This window comes from Aspergillus steynii (assembly GCF_002849105.1).
Source record: "Aspergillus steynii IBT 23096 chromosome Unknown P170scaffold_5, whole genome shotgun sequence".
In the NCBI taxonomy this organism is placed as follows: Eukaryota; Fungi; Ascomycota; class Eurotiomycetes; order Eurotiales; family Aspergillaceae; genus Aspergillus; species Aspergillus steynii.
In genome coordinates, this window is record NW_020194402.1 from 3,209,608 (window position 1) to 3,227,789 (window position 18,182).

The window sequence follows — 18,182 nt, forward strand, 5'->3', positions numbered from 1 at the left end:
CAGGCTCGTCCCCCCATGCTTAAGATGCCTGGCGAGCAAAGCACGGGATAATGAATCCGGTTCAACGGCGCATTGGAGGGGTTATGAGTGGCTTGCTGGCGATTAGTTAAAAGCGACCATAGGAATGATTTATCTAATCATGGGTGCTCTCTATCCTCGACTATTTTCGACCCCATTAATCGTAATGACTCTGCTGCCTTTTCACAATGTTCCCCGTGCGTGGGACGAATTGAAAATTTGGAGGTTGAAGGAGCGAGTAACGTGACATCTGCGACAACTCAGCGGATATCTCTAACACCAGCTACTCGCAATTAAATTTTTTTGATTCAGCTGGAAAGTCCTTGCTTCGTATTTAACGAACGAACCGACCTTCGGCCAGTCCTCCAGGCCACGATGTCCGGACCAGGTATTTGAATTGAACGTCCCTTTTATTGAGAGTGTTTTTGTCAGGTACAAGAAGAACAGGACCGCTAAGAATTATTTCGGGGTCCACTTCAGTAGATGCGACATGATTCAACGAGGTAGACTGGCCAAGGGGGGGGGGAAGGTTTACGCAACCCGTGATCCGTGCTTACTGTCGATTTTCAATAATATCCCTCGCATTTGTGCGAGGGATATTATGATCATAAAAGAAAGGGATAACCCTTCCGTCGACTCACCATATCGACCATCTGTCATCCGGGGTTTGCGATGGATTGCTGCGAATGGTTGAACGTATGCATTCACTCGCAGATGCTCATCCTTGTCTCGTATTCGCAGAAGAAGGGCAGGAACCACAGATCTTTTGCTCTACGAAAATTCGGGATGACTGTCCCCGGTGCTCCCCATCTCACCTTGTTTTGACCGAGTGAAGGCTCAGTCCTGGAGAAGTACCGTGCATACATGCGTGAAGAATCCAGAAGGCTAACGAGCAAAACGGTTGCAAGGGTCAAGCCACGGGTCTTGGGCTATTTGACGTATCCGAAACATTACTAATGACCGTTATGTGTCTGGCGAAAGGGCCCTCTCCTAGACAGCGAGGTGTCGAAGCAAGGGATGCGGGCCCGCAAGGGATGCATTTATTGGCAAACGAACGCTGGATAGAGGACGGCCACATCCAAACTAGTTGCACACGGCAGACAACTATTGTGCTTCATGGCGCATCTCCTGCTAGATGTGTAGAGGACCCGTGGGTTTATTTATCTCGGCGAACCACTAATGGATGGCACCTCGTAACCCCGGCCGCATACCTTGGGGTGGCGGAAAGCATATTGCTGGTCGTGTCTCTGTCTTGTCTGTCAGGACCGCGTGAAATATATACGTAAGCTTGTCGGTCAGCCAGATCGACCACTTCATGGACGCGCCATGTATTGACATGATAAGGTGGCTTGGCGAGAATGAATATAAGGACAAAGGGCTCCCCTCGCTGCTGACGCTGGGCTCAAGGACTATTCGCATCCCCACACAGAAGTGACACTGCATCCCGGCTTTCACGTTCGACATGGGGTTCAAAAGCATCGTGGCAAGGGCCGTGACTCTAGGGCTCGGTATGTGTTCTGGCCTCGTTCGACTTGGACGGAGAGCCCCACCGTTCTCTGCCCTACAATCGACCACATGTCGGATATTCATTCATTAACCCGAATCTAACAGTTCCGCTGGCCCTGGCCGATATTTCCACATTCTCCCCTGGCGGTCAAAATGACACCTACTTCAGTATCACGGCCGCCTCTGGTTCGGGTCCCATTTTCTTCCAGATACAAGCACCCGACACCCTCCAATGGGTTGGCCTCGGTCAGGGCACCCGGATGGCCGGCGCGAATATGTTCGTTCTCTATTCATCATCGGAAAGAAATGTCACCCTCTCGCCCCGGGCGGGAAAAGGCCATTCGATGCCAGAATCCGACCCAGAGGCTCAGGTCACGCTGCTGGAAGGGACCGGCATCGAAAACGGCACCATGACGGCCAACGTACGGTGCGACACCTGCATGCGCTTCGAGGATGATATGAGTGCGAGCCATTGGATCTGGGCCTACAAAGAGGGAGATCCCATAAACTCGCCGAATGTCTCCGAGAGAATACGGATCCATGATAACTATGGCCGGACGGAGATTAACCTGGCCGATGCCGTATCCAAATCCGAAAATCCGTTTTTGAGATATGACCCGTCCATTAACGCCAAGGGCTTGCGAGGGTCAGGTGGGAGCAGCGCCATGTTGATCGCACATGGCTTCCTCATGGCATTTGCCTTCGTTCTACTCTTTCCTTCCTTCGCCATCCTCGTTCCCCTCCCCATCCCCATATCCGTTGCGAAGGTCCACGCGCCCCTCCAGGCATTCACGCTGGCCGTCGCCATCGCCGGCATGGGACTCGGCATTCGGCTCTGGGTGCTCGGGGGCGTGTCCGATCCGGACGTGCACCACATTCTCGGCCTCATCGTCATGGCCTTTCTCATCCTCTTTCAGCCGGCCATGGGCTGGCTTCAGCACCTGCACTTTCGCAAAACGGGTGCCAAAAGTAGCTTTGCGTACGCACACCGATGGCTGGGCCGCATATTGATCATTCTTGGGATCATCAATGGCGGTCTGGGCTTCCGCTTGGCAGGCATCGGTAGCCCCGGCACTCCGCAGAGCGCCATGATTGCATATTCGGTCATCGCAGGGGTTGTGGGATTGGCGTACATTTCAATGCATCTGGTGATGGCTTTGCAAGGGGGAAAGCAAAGCCCTGCTGTACAACAAGAAAAGACACAAGCTGGCGGTGAGAATGCGGAGATAGGTCCAAAGGTATGATTGGGCGAGCGAATCTGGGGAGGCTTGGATCTTTGATTCGACCTAATCAGCATTACTGGCCGATCCAATCTACAGGTAACATTTAATTTCGGGCGCTGGCTTGGACATGGCTTTTGGTTTCTATTTTTATTCTCCAGCCACTGCTTTTTTTTTTTCTGGTTCGGTTGTGACATGTATTTCCCTTCCATGGATGTGACAGGATTAGACGATCATAGAAAAAAGAAAGGTTCTCTCATGATTGACTTGACCAGTAGATCCTGGGCCATGAGCAGAGAGAAGACATGTACTCCGAAGCCATGACGACAAATGCAAACAAAGCAAACATCCCGTATACCCCAGTGACCGCCTACAACTTCCTCCCGCCGCGCGCGATTGTTTCTGCTTCACTGCAGGTCGGTCTCCGGGAAATAATAGGAGCCATGCTGCACAACGCCCTCATACGCACCCACCACATCACGTCTCGCAAGAAGGTCTCGGCCTTGAAACGAGCCGCAGACACCTACAACTGCTTTGTGCTCCTGCGGTCCGGCGGCTGCCCTGGCATCATGTACGTTGAGGCCAGGGAGAAAGATGCTGTGGAATCGTGGGTTAATACGGTGCGGAGTCTGCGGTATAAAGACTTCCAGCTAGCCATGCGACCGGGTGTCATCCAAGCTGAGACCTGCAGCGAAGAGAACAACTCTAAGCAGACCCCACGTCGCGATTACGATTCCCAGGAGGGAAAGAGAGCATCTGGCATCGGCTTGTCAGAGGTCGAAACCGTCAAGGAATTCGGCGGTGCCATGCAGCAACGCGGCGTTTGGCATTGGTGGAGGAAAGGTATGGGGTACTCATGAGCTGATCCGAGTATTGACTCATCAATCTGCTCTTGTCATGCCATGCCGAAAACTCGGCTCACAAGTCATCATCCACCCTCCATGGGCACGGGGCCATTACAATATATTCACTATTGCAAAAATTATATACAAGAACATATCCGGAATATCGGCTCGATCAGATCCATCCGTTTTCGGGATCCCCAGTCACGGGATTGTCGCCGGGCAATTTAGCCAGAGGACCATGTTGCCCCAACTCGTCCCCAGCCTCAGGTACCTCCAAAATCTGCTCGAGCGGCGTCAATGGCCTTTTTTGTGTCGCTGTGATCGAGCAGTTTGGATCATTGAGACCTTGCACGCTCGTACATGTTGCTACAGCTTTCTGTAGGGCATCTTGGGAAGTCCAGCCGTTGATGAAATCCCCATGAAGCCCGTATCCCGTCGGGTCGCCCATTGCGTATACCCAATTCTCAAAATCGGGGAACGGCTGCGTGTTGAAGAAAAATTCCAAGAAGATTGAATATATCGCCACCGGGTGAGATCTTGGACATACGCCCTTGTTATACTCTCCAACTGCAGGGTACGCCATCTGAGTGCACTGTTGTCAGTCCCAAGCATTCAACCCATAGTGTCATGCTCAACTTACATGGCTCCTGTGGTCAGGGCTGTCCAAATTTTTCCCATCCCAGCAAGACGGCAGGAAGACCTGAGATCTTAACTTGTCGCAGGGTTGACGTGGAAGATGTTTGGTTTCGTTGGAACCACCATCTCCAGTCATACACATGTGCGAAACTGCGCGCTGCGCAAAGTCCGAAGAATTATATGTCCTGTAGTGCTTGTTAGCGCGCTCGTCCCCAGATGAGCCCACTCCTCTTCGACTAACCGAAGAAACGGGTTGCCAGCAGTCATGCGGAGCCCAGCAGGCGGTGCTGATGAAGAGTTCTGACCATCGCACGACGTTGCTCCCGCAGAATAACTGCACACTCGGTCGAAATAATAGATGGTCTGAATAATTGTGAGCGCCTCTTGAAGGAGTGTGAACGGCCACAACGAGGGCAAGCCGGTTTAAAGGAGAGGGGGGGGGGGGGGGGGGTGGCATACGTTTCCCCCGAATTCAATCAACTCAAACGATCCGTTCCTCATGCGATGGTAAAGTTGGGGGATCCAGTAATTGCTCTTGTCGATCTCCACTCCGCAGGTGGTTTCGTTGGCATTCTTTGCGGTGTCGATCGTCATGGTTCGCTGGAATGCCGTTCCCCCCGCGACGATGTGTGTATGCGCCGACCGCACCCCGGGCGATATTATCGGATCCGACAACTGCCTCGTCAAGGGAACGCAGCTGAACGTGAACTCGTCCGTCACCGAGCTGCCGCTGCCCACTGCTGACGCGCAGAACGAGAGGAGTACTGCGCTGATGAGGCCATATCCTCGGACCGGCCTCATGATTCCTGCTTGCAACAAAGGTCGGGGGAGGATCTGCCAGAGGATGATAAAAAAGACGTAGGAAAATACTTCCGCGTTGTTTTGTTCGACGAGCATACGCCCTTCTTATATCCCCCTCGGTTGCATGTTTACCTGTCGACCTGCATGCCCAAATTCCAAGTATGCTTTGTCCTACTACGCAACGGGGCAATATTTTTGTTTACTTCTCAGCTAAAGATCTCGGTGGCAAATCCAACCTTGTTTTGATCACACTTTTCAGACGCAGGTTTATTTTCCGCATCGAAACCCAGTATTATACTTGGTCTTAAACACTATCTGAAAATCTTCACGAGCTCATCATACAACATTTATCGGTTCCGCATCCTATAGTCCTAGGAACCCACCTTACCCTGACAAGATATTCCAGTGGAAGCCAATGCCCACCCTCGATCTCGTCCTTGAGACTTTCCAATGTCCTTTTCTCCGTGATGGGTTGACGATCTCGACGTCATACATTCCCCGACCTGGTAGAACTTGGGTCAGGGCACCGTCGCCTAAGATTAACCCGGCTTAGTCTGGGTTTCATAGCTTTTATCGGAGACCATCGTGTTGATCTGTATCTCGAAGACGACATTGCATGCTTTGGTGAAAGCAAATTCAGGTCATTGGTCGTCTGTCCTAGAAGTTGAATCACCAGCTGATGTCTTCATGCCTCTAATAGAATGGTTCCGAGACGTGAAGGACGAAGTCAAAACGAAAAGGTGGAACAGTAACCTTTAGAATATATATATGCTTGTCTTTATAGGCAAAGATATCTTATGATACAGAAATGCAGTCACTATAAACAGACTTCCCGAATATCCGGGTTCTAAACTCCACAAACACCACCCTTTGCGCCAAAAATTGAAAGAAATTTAGATTATTGCGGGACGGGTTCCGGCTCCGGGTTCGGATTGGAATCGGAGTCGGAATCGGTTCCTCCCACATCAGAAGCCGGATAGCTGAGAAGCCTGCAGATATCCTGGTAGACTGTTAGTGCAAAATACACGGGTGAAAGATCATATTCAGCCACATACCCTTCTTCTCCGACGGAAATCATCGTAGAACCTTCTCCACACTTCTCGGTTGCGGCATCCACTCTCCTTGGGCGTGCCGGGATTGTGCTGGCACTTCGGTAGCGTTTCCGCCAGCAATTTCTGCGGCCACATCACCCATGGCTTCGGCAGGGGCCAGTCGGAGAAGTGCACCAGTTTCGCCTCGGAGAGCACTCTATCCGGATCCCAGGTCTCGTAGTCATTGCCCAAGAAATGCTTGTGGTCCTGCGCGCGGAACTCGCCGGTGATCAATCCGTACTGCCGGTGAGGTAGTACCAGGGCCGAGTCACCATATCGGTCATTCAACAGCTCCATGTCATATCGGGTCGGCGAAGATAGGTTCGTCAACACCTGTCCATGGACGGCCGGCTGGGCTGCATCCATCAAGCCCGAGAATTCGCGGTAAGAAGGCTCGATCACGATCAATAGGGATGATAGCTGCTTTTCGTCCGGTAGTCTCCAATACGCACGCGGCATCGCAACTGTCGTCGAGGGGAGGAAGAACAACTCGTCCATTGACTGGAGTAGATTGACATCGGAGTCGAGGTGGATGACACGGTCATACTCCGTCTCTCCAAAGGCAAGCAGTTTGGATATGCTTTTATCCCATGACTCATCGGGCCCTGTTGTCAAATTGAAGACAAGAAGTCAGCCCAATTCACGCTACAGCAGAGACCTGCTCCCAGCTGGTCATCCACATACCTGCCCCGGCCTTGATCATTTGCACATCGATCGGAACCAATTGTACATTGTATGTGTCCCGCGCCATGTTCAGCAGTTGGCTGTCCCGATCCCGATCGCCGTCGACGAGCACGTCCCAGTCCTCGGGATAGAATAAGACCCTTTGAGCTCGACTGCCGAAGCGATCCAAGGCTTCGAAGACCATCAGGGCGTTGCAAAGATAGGCGCTAGAGGTCGCATACTGGCTGTAGGCGTAGCGGGTCCAATCCACCCGGTCGAAGTCAACATGCGGTAGCGGCGGAGGCGGCGGCCCTTCACTTCGAAGGTATAGGATTAAAATCAAGAATAGGGCAAAAAAGACCCAGGTTCGAAAGTGTCTCAATTGCCGCTTGACTATGGCCCAGCATGGTTCGTCGGGGATGTCGAAGAAATCATCCTCGGATTCGTTGGAGCCTCGGCGACGAGGAAAATTGGGAGGGTTTTTGATTCCCATCGTGAGCTTTCAGTTCAGACAGAAGTAGCATCCATTTCTGGATGGGAGATAGGTCGGTAGCCACATGTGAGAACGCGCGTTCGGGGGTTGTCGACAGCCTTGCGGGATCTCCTGCGGCGAGGCGGAATCCCGCCACGTGATCTGGGGGCTTGTTGGCCGGCGATGATTCTTCTTCTTCCCTTCAAAGAACCTCCAACTATTGATTCTGTGGTACGGTGTTTGATCGCCAATTCATTGATATGTACTGATTCCTATAATATAATATATATCTGCATTCGTCCATTACACCCCAATCCATCAGCGAACGCCATCAAGCCGCGCTTGTATCGTCTTCTCGTCGAAGCGTCCGCTTTCACCGACATAATTGCGCAGAGCTTCGGACGCCATGAGACGACGTGGTGCTTTGCGTCCGGTCAACAATTCAAACTGCGCAATCGCTTGTTCCGAGACGTTGTCAAGCCCGTCAACCAGAACCCACGGGCGACCGGTGTCACTCCGAATGCGGCGCATCTGGCGCAACAGTGGCGTGTCGAGAGGTTTGTATGCAAACTGTTGTTTAATGTCAGTCACCCCTATCTTCTTCCATCGTCCCGTCGTCCTTGGGGATCACTCACCTCCAATACTACACCTCCGGTCGGGCTTCCCAGCCACTGCATCGGCATTTCGAAGTCGGCCGGAGGCTCGTCCGTATCCGGGTCCGCAGGCACGCAGGAGGCAATTAAACATGGAGGACATTCCCCTGGCGGCCACTCCTCCTGTATGGACTTCAACACATGTACCACTTCCGTCGAGCCGACTTGTGACGCAGCCCACGAATTGAAGTGGCGCGCCACGTTTTCTGCACGCGACAAGGTTCGGTTGTAGATGAAGATCTTACGGCATCCGAGCCGGAGCATGGCATAGATGGCGGCGCGACCCATGCCACCCGCCCCTATTACCAAACCCGTCGTCTTGAGCGGGCTAATGGCATTGCGTGGGGACAGGTTCCGATTGATGCACGTCATGATGCCAACCCAATCCGTATTCTCTCCATACCACCCCAAGACGGGCCCAGCTTGGTTGCGACGGCTCGCTTGTTCCTGAAGCGGAAACATTGTTCCATCGGCTCGCGCCCGCAAAGGCATGATCGTGTTGATCGCCCCGATCGCCTCGGCATGCCGACTTTTCGCGGCGAGCTTTTGGGAAACCTGCACCCTCCAAGGCTGGACAACACTAGCTCCTCCAAAATGGGGATCTCGGCCCAGACGATCCAGAGCCGCAAGAGAGGCAGATTCGGGAATGCTGTAATTATGGGCCATACCACAGTGGCGGAAAGCCGCATTGTACATGACAGGGGACAGACTGTAGGATACGCTGGCCCCGAGGATATAAAAGTGGAGGGGGTCCAGCACGTAACTTTGGAACAGGGCCTGAACAGCATCTCGCGATGTGATCAGCGGGTCTGTCCCGTGGTCTATAGACCGCCTGATTGCCGGATGGGTGACTGAGGTGAGGGTGGAATTGAAGACCTGGGAAGTACGTCCCAGACTGCCTATATTATAGGCAATGATGGGAGGGTGGTCTCCGGCCAGTGACTGGATTTTATTAGTGAATTTCGCAACGGCTGCATTGTCTTCGCGCTCTGCAGCCACACGTAAAAAGCGTACAAGCTGACAACCTATTTTTTCGGCCTCAAGATAAAGAGCAAGGTTGTCCTCATGTTCCCACGTCACATGAGCGTACGGCTTGAAGATGAATTGACCTATTATTTTGGTCATTCCTCTGTTGCTGATTATCTCTGCCAGTGAAGCGCGGTCCGAATCCAAATCCACGACCAGATATTCCACGCCAAGTCGTAATCCGTGTTCGAGAACCTCAAAGTGCATACTGTGCCGTTGTGCTAACGACGAATCACTGGCACCGACACCCGATGAGGAAATGTCAACGGAGAAAATGATAGGGACTCGAGCACTTCTCCGGAGCAACGAAACTTGCTTGCTGACGGTGCTCGCCATGCCTGGGTTCCATCGATCAACGCAGAACTCAATTGCATCTCCTCCGGACTCAAGTCCACACAAATCAACCACACCATCTATGAGCTCAGATGATCGGACGAATATAGCATGAGTGAAAGAGCGATGCTCCGGGGGAGTCTCCAGGAGTACAAAAGGCGAATCATATCCAGTATGGCCGAGATCTGCCCCCGTAATACATCGGACAAACCGAGTGAAATCTTCTTTGGCCTCCTTGAGTTTGAAAGAATAGTCGACGGATCGACGGTCCGGCGTTCCTTCCTCGACCTGGGAAGACAGGCTAGACCGGTCTTCGATATTGTAGAATTCGAAGTTGGAGCAGGTTCGATGTAGAGGGTCTCCTTCACACAATAACTTAGCCGACTGATCCTCCAGGCCGAGCAAGCTTTGTATGCGGTCCATGTCGCGCACAAGGTAGACCACCGGGTTGGTAGCAGAAAATTGACGAAGATACTCCTGAACGGGCCGCGTGAGACTCGCCAGTCCGCATTCGATGACACAATGCGAGCGGTGGTTGTCCAGCATCCTCTTCAGCACTTCGATGTCACGATGTTGAAACTCCTGGCCGCCATACCGCTTGAGATATTCATGTCGCGTGAGTCCGGTGACCTGTTTGAAATAATGGTCTTCGGTGATGAAGCGTCTTTTCAGGGCCGTGGCAGCCACAAAGCCCATTGAGCGCTTGCCACAGCCTCGAATGCCAACCAAGACCAAAGATGCATCCGGGTCGATCTTTCGGCGGGGCGCGGGTTGTTGCATGGCGCAGGCGAAGCGATTCCAGGCGTTCTACGGCCCGGGATAAGAGGTAATAGGTACCGGCGGGATCGGTCTCTCTGATTGAGGTCAAGTTATGGGAAACGGACCATGATAACGAGGTCCATAGCTTAATTGAAAAATAGGGATCGAGCGAGGTCTTCTGTTGCAGTGAACCCGCTCTAGAGTGATGGATGGGGCACGGCGCACGGCTCACAGGGCGTGGGGACCAGATACCTCGCGGTTTACATGCTGCAATAGCAGGACGAGGACAGGAGAGCCAAAAGACACGGGGCAATCGACGCGGGGAAGAGGGTTTCCGCAGGTTCATCGTCGGCTGTCGCAGCGGGTTTGCTGCTCGATGCGCTTCTCCGGGTGCGCCACCGCCTTCCGCCCGGCAAAGACCTTAGCCGGGCAGCGTCTCGATCCACCGGGGACGCTGCTGGTTGTTAGACAGACGGGTCTACATGGTATATGGACTGTTCATCCATGAAATCAGAACGTTCAGCCCGTCGTCACGCTTGGGACGTGGATGTAGCGTTGGAAGCAGGCAGGCTGGTGCTCGAGTCGGGATGCCGGGATGCCGTCACGGGTCCCGTGACTTCCGGTCATCGGCGGTTTCCCGCAGCCTGAGGCCCGAATCGTGGGGTGTGGGGGCTACGGAGCACGCGGTGGGTGACTAATACCACGCACCTCCGCGCTCTCCATCCACTTCCCGACTTTCGCCCCGACGTCTTCCTTCGAAGCCGTCCGTCATTGCCTCGGAATGGGTCCGGCCACTTATATCCATTCCCCGTTGCCCAGTTGCAGCGTGCATTGTCGACTTGCAGCCGTTCACTTCTACTCTCCATATACCTGACATGCCATTTCCGTTATAATTGACCCTCCATGGACGAGGGTTCCGATCCGAAGGCCCCTCGACGTAAGAGGGTTTCCAGAGCTTGTGACAGATGTCGGAGCAAAAAGGTATCGTGGTTCATTTTCATTTTCATTTTCTTTTTCTTTTTCTCCCAATCTTCCCCGCGAAAAAAATAAAAAATAAAATACAAATAACATACAAAAAAAGGTCATCCACAAACACTCACAATGATTTCAGGACAAATGCGATGGTTTACGTCCTGCCTGCTCGGCTTGTCAGGCCTCGGGCCAGACTTGTTCCTACGACCCGCATGCGAAAAAACGTGGATTGCCGGAGGGATACGTCCGGGGACTAGAGAAACTCTGGGCGTTGTCGATCTGTAACATCGATGGGTTCGAAGACACCATGTTGGCCCTTTTGGGCTCTACGGCCGAATCGGCTGGTCGTCGAGATCATCTCATGAATCTCTGGTCCAAAGATGGAGCATCTGAAACGATGCACGAGTCCTGGAAAACCAGCCGGCTATATGGTGCCCTGGAAAATTTGTTGTCAAACTCCGATGCTTCGCCGTCGCGCGGTTCTGAAAAGCGCCCTCGCGAGGAAATCGACGATTTCTCCAACGGTGAGGGTACGGCATGGGGGTTTCGCCTAGAACGCAGCTCGGCCTCTTTTTCACCGAGTGCTCCGCGCGTGGTAGAACCCTCCAAAACGTCCCCTCGCGCTAAGAGAGCTCGCCTTTCTGTTTCATCAGATAGTCGGCCCATCTCGCTTGACCCAGGCTCTAAAGGTTCGCTTCAGTTGCCACCTCAGACCTCGCAGCTTTTAGATGATTACTTTGCCGTTACCCACTCGTGGTTCCCCATCCTCGCTAAGCATAACATTCTCCGGGCATCATACCTTTACGTTAACGGCCCCCTACCGCTTACCAATACCACCCCGGGATCCGGCAATCATGCCGCACTCTGGGCTATACTTAGCTATGCCATCTCTCAGTCTCAAACGGACACGCGGGATGGGTCGCTAGAGAAGCTCGACCGGACGAAGGAATATTATGCCACCTCTCGCTCCTTGATCCCATCCGAGACCGCCCAATATGAGATAGGCCACGTGCAAGCGCTGCTACTGTTGACCATGGTGAATATCGGTCTCGAGGACTGGACGGCCGCCTGGTTGCTGAGCGGCCAGGCAGCTCGGATGGCCATTTCAATGGGTCTGGGCGCATTGGCTGATGTCCGACGATCGGACGATCTGAGACAAGGAAAAGCAGTGTTTCTTGGATGCTTTGTCATCGATTCACTGCTGTCGTTTCGTATCTCTCGAAGGCCATGTATGCATACCCGAGATCTAGCTTCAGTGGGACTCCTGGAAGAGGACGGCTTGGAAGAATGGAATTCCTGGGCAGATGTCCTACCACCTACGTCTGGGAAGCAGGGAACAAACTCCCCCCGACGAGGTCCCCTGCTCGCCCTAAGTTGCTTTAATCGGCTGGTTGAGCTGGCTAGTGTTTTGAATAAGATTGCTCGTGATACTGCGACTGGAGCCAACGCACACATGTTTGCACAGCAGCTGGTTTTAGAACTCAAGGCATGGGATGATCGCCTACCGCTAGGTTGTCGACTGATTGGTCCGGAGAGCATCTACCCTGAGCGACACTCGGCATTGCTTCCACATCAAACATATCTAGGACTAACTTATGTCGCTACTTTACTTTGGCTCTATCTGCGCATCGCACCCCATGAGCTCGGGCTGCACCGCTCTCAACGTCCCGCCGTCGAGGGCGCAAAGAAAATCCTCTATAGAGCTCTGCCAATGTTGTCTCAACATATGGAAAACTTTCAAATGTGTGGTCTTCCGCCGGTGTTTGAGTTTGCCATTTGGACAATGGCAGAGCAGGCATTTACCTTGCGCGACAGAATCGAGTCTGACATATTCCCCTTCGGACGATGGGCCGAAGCCCTTCTTCAACGAACAAGGGAACTCAGCCCAGCGTGGCCCGTTTACCGCGCATTAACTACAACCATCGAATATTGGTATCACTCCAGAAGTCCACCGGAAACAGCGTCACCATCCTTCCACATTCCTAGCTCAGAAAGCCCGGCTTTAGGAGGTCGCAGTTTTTCCAGCCATAATACCTTCGCCGACTCCATATCCGCGGCTGCCGCACACCATCGAAACCCAACCGGGGAGGCGTCTATGAGTTCAAGGAATCTTCTTGCAACATCAGAGCCTGATTACACCTCATCCATACTGGGGATCCCCATCCCCGTGGATACACAATATATGACCCCGAAAGACACGGTTATGGATAACACAGATTTATCCATGTTAGATGTATCTTTCCAAGAACAACTCCAACAACAACCACCTCGTCCGGCTGATCGAACACCAACGCGCATGGAAAAGCCCGACGCAGCAAACGATTTAGACGCACTGTTGCCTCCTGTGCATCCCCATCCGCCCACTCCCGACTCATCCGTCTCAAACCTCAAAATGCCCGTGAATACCTCTAGCAACGACGCCCCTCGATCCTCCGGGAACAACCTCGAACTAGGCCCCGAAAGCTCAGACATGCAGGGACACTCCGTATCTAGCAGCGACATTGATTCCATCTTCAAAGATCTGGCGTATCTCGACACCACTGAGTGGGCAACCAGCCGCGAGGCAGGCTTGAAGGACTTCGGATTCATAGATGACAGCACTTTCCACGCTTTCTGCCATGACCCAGACCGACTCGCTGGGTCCGAGCCCTTGGTTCACCCCCCGTCAATCGCAGACATCTGGCCGCCGCCGGGCTTCTTTCCGGAAACCTTTCAGGATTCCTCGGAAGATACCATGGAAGGGTGACATAGGGACATGGCTCGATTCCTCCACCTCAGCGTTTTTACTAACATACATATCTCTTTCTTACCCGCATGCCTGGGTAGTAATCTAGCATGGCTGTAGCAGATTACTCACGTGAGATCATTACATCCCACTCATATTTATCATAATACCCCGGGGTTATTGGCATGCATACTAAGGCTGCATAGTAATGTCTTAAACGTCGACTTCCGACTCATGTACGCTTCTCTTCGTTGGATATATGCCATCTGTGTTGGTTTTTGGGTTTCTGTGTGGTGCTCTAGAGCTCGATAGAAAAATATACATCGAAGTTTCTATGAATTATCAGGGCTTCGATACACTGCAACCTCCAGAAACGTTCAACAACTCCAAAGTAGGGAAGCCTGGCGGGCTCAGTAAGTGAACAGTATTACGGGATGGAGCCGGATCGGCGACATCACTCGATAATATAGTTTGCTTCGGGACAGTCGAGGTGCTCCAAGGTGGCTTGGATGTGCGAATCCATCCATCCGGAACGGTAGCCCGGTCGTTCTGTGCCCCATATGACTGTGCTGGAGGTGAAACACGCAGCATCTCCAAACGAAAACTGTAGACACCCAGCGTTACGGGCACACTGCTGTGCACAATCTCCATACGTCGTAATTGCGTTGTTGTCGTTCGAGTCGTCAGCGTTGTCAGCTGAGAGATTGTCCCAATCTGTCTGTTCGGGCCATGCACGGTTTTATATCAAACTCATGAAAACGTCTTTGTGCAAGAGCGGCAACTTGCTATCTTGGTTCTATTTTTTTTCTTGTACAACTTTCCTCAGCGCGGTTAGAACCAGCTACCTACTATATACGTGCAAGTGGTGACACGGTAGCGGCTTTCGCGGAGCAACTGAACAACAGCAACACCACAACCTGGGAATGTCACGTACCGTAGCGAACCATTGTCTCTCAAAATCCCACATATTCTGGATGTCCTCCTGCGACATGTGGTGGTAAGAGACAGCGGGATAGCACCAAGGCTTTCGACCATATCGCTCGGTGAAAAGATCAGCTTCCCATACCCGAGCACCTTGGAGCATAGGCCATGACCAGATGAACGGGATGTGGACCGCTTGGATGACTTCTCCCAGTACGCAATCTCCAGCCCAATGACGGGCTGTAAGCTCCTCCAGCTCTACGGGGTTCTCAGCGCGGTATTTGGAGACTCGTCGGACGGCCGGGTTGGACAACACGATGCCCGAGCCCCCGTAGGCGAAAAAGACTTCGCCGCTCTGCATGGGCGCCCCAAGGTACTGCGGATGCGTGTGATTGAGTCCGGACAGCCACGCCATCAGGTTTGGCCAGATGATGTACGAATCGGCCTCGATGAATACATACCATCGAGCATCGGGTCGGATGCGCAGCGCTTCGTCCAACATGGGGACGAACTTCCATTTGTCGAGCTTCCAGCTGGGGTTCCCCGGTTTTCCAAATGGGCCGTTGTCGTCGTCGTTCCAGTCTTCCGCTAGAAGTCCCAGGCGTCCGAGGGCGTGCAGCCGGTTGTAGAGGCCAAAATCAGGACTGCGGCCTTTTGTATGGTTGCTCACGCTGCGTAGGACGTCGAGTGTGTGTACATCTTGAATATCTTCCTCGAAGTCCGAAAATACCGCATAGTGGGGGACGCATCGAAGGGTGGTTTGAACATGCATAGGGACCTTGTCCAGGGCCACGGTGGCTCCCGTCTTCAGGATTACAAGGACATCGTCCATCCCATACACAGGGTGGCATCCAGCCGCTGCTGTGTTCGGGGACCATAGGGCAGGTCCGGACGTTCTTCCGACCGTCTTGACAAACTGTGCATGGTAAGTAACGGGATCGTGAAGACAAACGAACATCAGGAGTAGTCCGGCGGCAAGATATATCACCACGGCCCAGCGTCGTCGTCGAACAGTACACATAGAGCAATTAGCCATGGCTCTGATATATCGCTGATGCTGGCCAAAAGCATCTAACCGGAAAATTGCAAAGCCCATGATGTTACATGGCCGGTCTACGATGGTAGAGGGATCGAAGCAACGGGAACAAAGTTCGAGTGCACCGGCGGAAGGGGCGACGCAAATGGGGTCGGATGGCCACGCAGCCGAGTCAAATCCAGAGGAGTTTCGACCCAAGCCACAAGCCCTCCTAGAGGAGTCGCCAAAGGGATTGAACAAGAAGATGGTGATAGACCAGACATAGTATTATTATCGCCACTTCCATGCTGCACGAGTCCTGTCGGCCTCCGTTCTGGTTGCTAGACATAACGCCAGAGAAAGCCGTTGTCCAAGGAATGTAAAACTCCGACCCTTTTAAAACAATAAAAAGAAAAGTCGTGTACTCGTGTATGCTGAAAAGGACACAAAAGCGCTGTACAGAAAGGGAAGGGCAAAGAACCTCCAAAGAAAAATCATGAAAAAGAAACAGGTATAGATTTACTCATCATTCAACATCCATGTGTATGCATTAGTCCCATTTCAGATAGAAAAGTAGTGGAATGGTAATCGGATCGAGCTCAGATCATCGGCGCCATCCGACATTCCATATGACATGGGCAATATCCCGGGCCGTGTTGACAGTATCGACGATCCTGTCGACAAGACCTATACCAGGCTGCTCATTCTCGTCAGCAGAAGGCAATGATGACCGGTCATGCCTGCTCAGCTCTTCTTCGTCTTCGGCATTCACAAACCAAGGACGACTATGATCGGCTGAATTAAACGAGCGCTGGCTCGACTCCCAGTGCGGATACAAGTCATTGTCGTTGTTACCAGAGTCCTCGTCATCCAAGAAAAAGTCGGCCGACGGATCCGAGAAGTGAAGGGCTCTAGAAGACGATGATGACGCTGAGAGATGGCCGGTCCACCGATCGAGTATCGAGCCCGTGGGGGGCTCGGGGGTATCGCCACGGTATTTCAACGTGGTGGAAGGAAGAGGGGCAATAGTCTTATTGTCCCCCGATGAACTCGTCCGAAGAGCATTCTTCTCGGCATCTGAGACTTGCGGGATTATTTGTTTCATCATAACCACCCCTTCTTCTGCAACCAATTCATCTCCAACCGGAGTTTGCCATTCACTTTCGTCCTCATCTCCTTTGGCCTCGACGGCGATGCATTGGACGACCTCGTCGTTAAAATGAATGTGGCGTCTCTCGCTGGGTGACCCAGTCCCCGACGAGGTGTTCGTCGGGGTGTCCGCAAGTGAGCCTACGGAGAATTCATCGGAGGCCTTGAAGCCGGGCCCAATCTTAGCGGCGTAATGGTGCACCGAGGGGCGATTCCGGCTAAGGGCCGCCTCCTGTGCCTTCAGGATCGCCCCGGCATGTTGTAAAAGAGTGTGTTGTGACAAAGAGCGCTGTAAGATGGTTTCAGAGGCAGTCCTCTTTTTCAATATGGGCTTCTTGTCCACGTAGAAAGTGGGCGTCTCAAAGCAGCTTGGAGGAGGCGACGTGGTTGGCTTTTTTCCGGCCGAGAATGTCTTCAACGGCCCGTACAGCCACGTCACATCACAGTCCTTCAGCCTGCAGCAACTCGTTAGAACGACAACTGGTCAAAGTTCGGGTGCAAAATTCGCTCCGAGCGTTCAAGGTAACGGGACTGACCAATTGAGGGCTTCGGGCGACACGGTCCCCAGTTCAAGTCTCATCTTGGCCCAAGTTCTCCAAGAAGCATTCTCCAACCTCACGCCGTTGTCATAGACTCTTCTGCGGCCGGTCACATAACGCCAAGAGGCCCAGATGTCCTCCTCCTTCCATTCATGGGAGAGGTAATCCACGTGCCTCGAAGGCTCTTCTTCGATTGAATGGTCATCTGCCGCCGGTGTCTGCAGTCTCCAACGTTGTATGTCCGCTAACGAGCGTGCTGAGCACTCCGAAGAGCAGTCACCTTTCTGGACACAATCGATTGTGCCATCCGAAAGAAGCACAGATTCCTCATCCTGTTCATCGTTGGCATTGAGGGATAGACTACTGAGCGTTGTGGGCGAAGGGGGGATATGATGGGCCGTTGATTGGGCGAGATCAGGCGAGGATGGGACAGACGACGGAGCCGAAGAAATAATGGGACTTGGACAGTCTCTTTGGGGGTATTCCGGGATGGGAGATTTGACGGAGGTGATATCGGGGCCATCTAAGAAGTATCTTTGGGCGATGGGACACCGCAGAGGATCCGGCGAAAAGCGCGCATGCTCCTCTCGCGAGGTGGAAAGCACGGCAGTCATTATAACACGGGCTTCAATCTCATTGGAATTGGATAGGCTTGGTTCGAGGGTATTTCTGCAGGCCCACGACGGGAGCGAGTTAGGAGAGAGCGGTGAATAATGAGGAGACTGAGGCGCAACGTTAAGCCAGAAGAGAATGGAGAAGACGAGGGCAAGGAATTATCATGACGGTGTTCTAAGATGGCCACAACGAGGATCGGCGGGGACGAAGGGGGCGGGGAAAG

The 18,182-nt window shown here is 52.9% G+C and overlaps 7 protein-coding genes across 7 annotated transcripts; 2 read left to right on the forward strand and 5 right to left on the reverse strand.

Moving 5' to 3' along the window:
- Positions 1-1,480: 1,480 nt before the first annotated feature.
- Positions 1,481-3,886, forward strand: P170DRAFT_497997 (uncharacterized protein; the record flags this gene model as incomplete). Its single annotated transcript, XM_024854123.1, has 3 exons — positions 1,481-1,526; positions 1,630-2,762; positions 3,023-3,886. 3 exons carry the CDS (start codon positions 1,481-1,483, stop codon positions 3,602-3,604), a joined length of 1,761 nt encoding a protein of 586 aa, XP_024703861.1. The 3' UTR covers positions 3,605-3,886.
- Positions 3,537-5,026, reverse strand: P170DRAFT_498003 (DUF1996 domain-containing protein; the record flags this gene model as incomplete). The annotated part of the gene is made up of 4 exons (XM_024854124.1): positions 3,537-4,172; positions 4,230-4,410; positions 4,467-4,588; positions 4,685-5,026. 4 exons carry the CDS (start codon positions 5,024-5,026, stop codon positions 3,762-3,764), a joined length of 1,056 nt encoding a protein of 351 aa, XP_024703862.1. The 3' UTR covers positions 3,537-3,761.
- A 754-nt stretch (positions 5,027-5,780) lies between these two features.
- Positions 5,781-7,344, reverse strand: P170DRAFT_438135 (nucleotide-diphospho-sugar transferase). Its single transcript, XM_024849520.1, has 3 exons — positions 6,802-7,344; positions 6,082-6,722; positions 5,781-6,026 (listed from the first exon to the last, which is right to left on the reverse strand). Exons 1-3 carry the CDS (start codon positions 7,271-7,273, stop codon positions 5,925-5,927), a joined length of 1,215 nt encoding a protein of 404 aa, XP_024703863.1. The 5' UTR covers positions 7,274-7,344; the 3' UTR covers positions 5,781-5,924.
- A 226-nt stretch (positions 7,345-7,570) lies between these two features.
- Positions 7,571-10,044, reverse strand: P170DRAFT_361209 (repressor protein; the record flags this gene model as incomplete). The annotated part of the gene is made up of 2 exons (XM_024844456.1): positions 7,571-7,822; positions 7,888-10,044. The coding sequence occupies 2 exons, from the start codon at positions 10,042-10,044 to the stop codon at positions 7,571-7,573; spliced, it is 2,409 nt and encodes an 802-aa protein (XP_024703864.1).
- Positions 10,045-10,796: 752 nt separating this feature from the next.
- P170DRAFT_411488 (putative C6 transcription factor) lies at positions 10,797-14,028 on the forward strand. The gene is made up of 2 exons (XM_024846892.1): positions 10,797-11,004; positions 11,135-14,028. The coding sequence occupies exons 1-2, from the start codon at positions 10,927-10,929 to the stop codon at positions 13,739-13,741; spliced, it is 2,685 nt and encodes an 894-aa protein (XP_024703865.1). The 5' UTR covers positions 10,797-10,926; the 3' UTR covers positions 13,742-14,028.
- Positions 14,029-14,174: 146 nt separating this feature from the next.
- On the reverse strand, positions 14,175-15,737 carry P170DRAFT_448236 (uncharacterized protein; the record flags this gene model as incomplete). Its single annotated transcript, XM_024850949.1, has 4 exons — positions 14,175-14,438; positions 14,481-14,516; positions 14,655-15,537; positions 15,718-15,737. 4 exons carry the CDS (start codon positions 15,735-15,737, stop codon positions 14,175-14,177), a joined length of 1,203 nt encoding a protein of 400 aa, XP_024703866.1.
- A 523-nt stretch (positions 15,738-16,260) lies between these two features.
- Positions 16,261-17,958, reverse strand: P170DRAFT_359333 (protein phosphatase regulator REG1; the record flags this gene model as incomplete). Its single annotated transcript, XM_024844348.1, has 2 exons — positions 16,261-17,260; positions 17,342-17,958. The coding sequence occupies 2 exons, from the start codon at positions 17,956-17,958 to the stop codon at positions 16,261-16,263; spliced, it is 1,617 nt and encodes a 538-aa protein (XP_024703867.1).
- Positions 17,959-18,182: the final 224 nt, after the last annotated feature.

Bases quoted from the DNA above. Each gene is read 5' to 3' on its own strand.
- P170DRAFT_438135 (XM_024849520.1), bottom strand. From the start codon at position 7,273: ATGGGAATCAAAAACCCTCCCAATTTTCCTCGTCGCCGAGGCTCCAAC. The intron at 6,723-6,801 runs GTATGTGGATGA...ATTTGACAACAG, and splicing joins AATGATCAAGGCCGGGGCAG to GGCCCGATGAGTCATGGGAT. The intron at 6,027-6,081 runs GTATGTGGCTGA...ACAGTCTACCAG, and splicing joins ATTTCCGTCGGAGAAGAAGG to GATATCTGCAGGCTTCTCAG.
- P170DRAFT_411488 (XM_024846892.1), top strand. From the start codon at position 10,927: ATGGACGAGGGTTCCGATCCGAAGGCCCCTCGACGTAAGAGGGTTTCC. The intron at 11,005-11,134 runs GTATCGTGGTTC...CAATGATTTCAG, and splicing joins ACAGATGTCGGAGCAAAAAG to GACAAATGCGATGGTTTACG.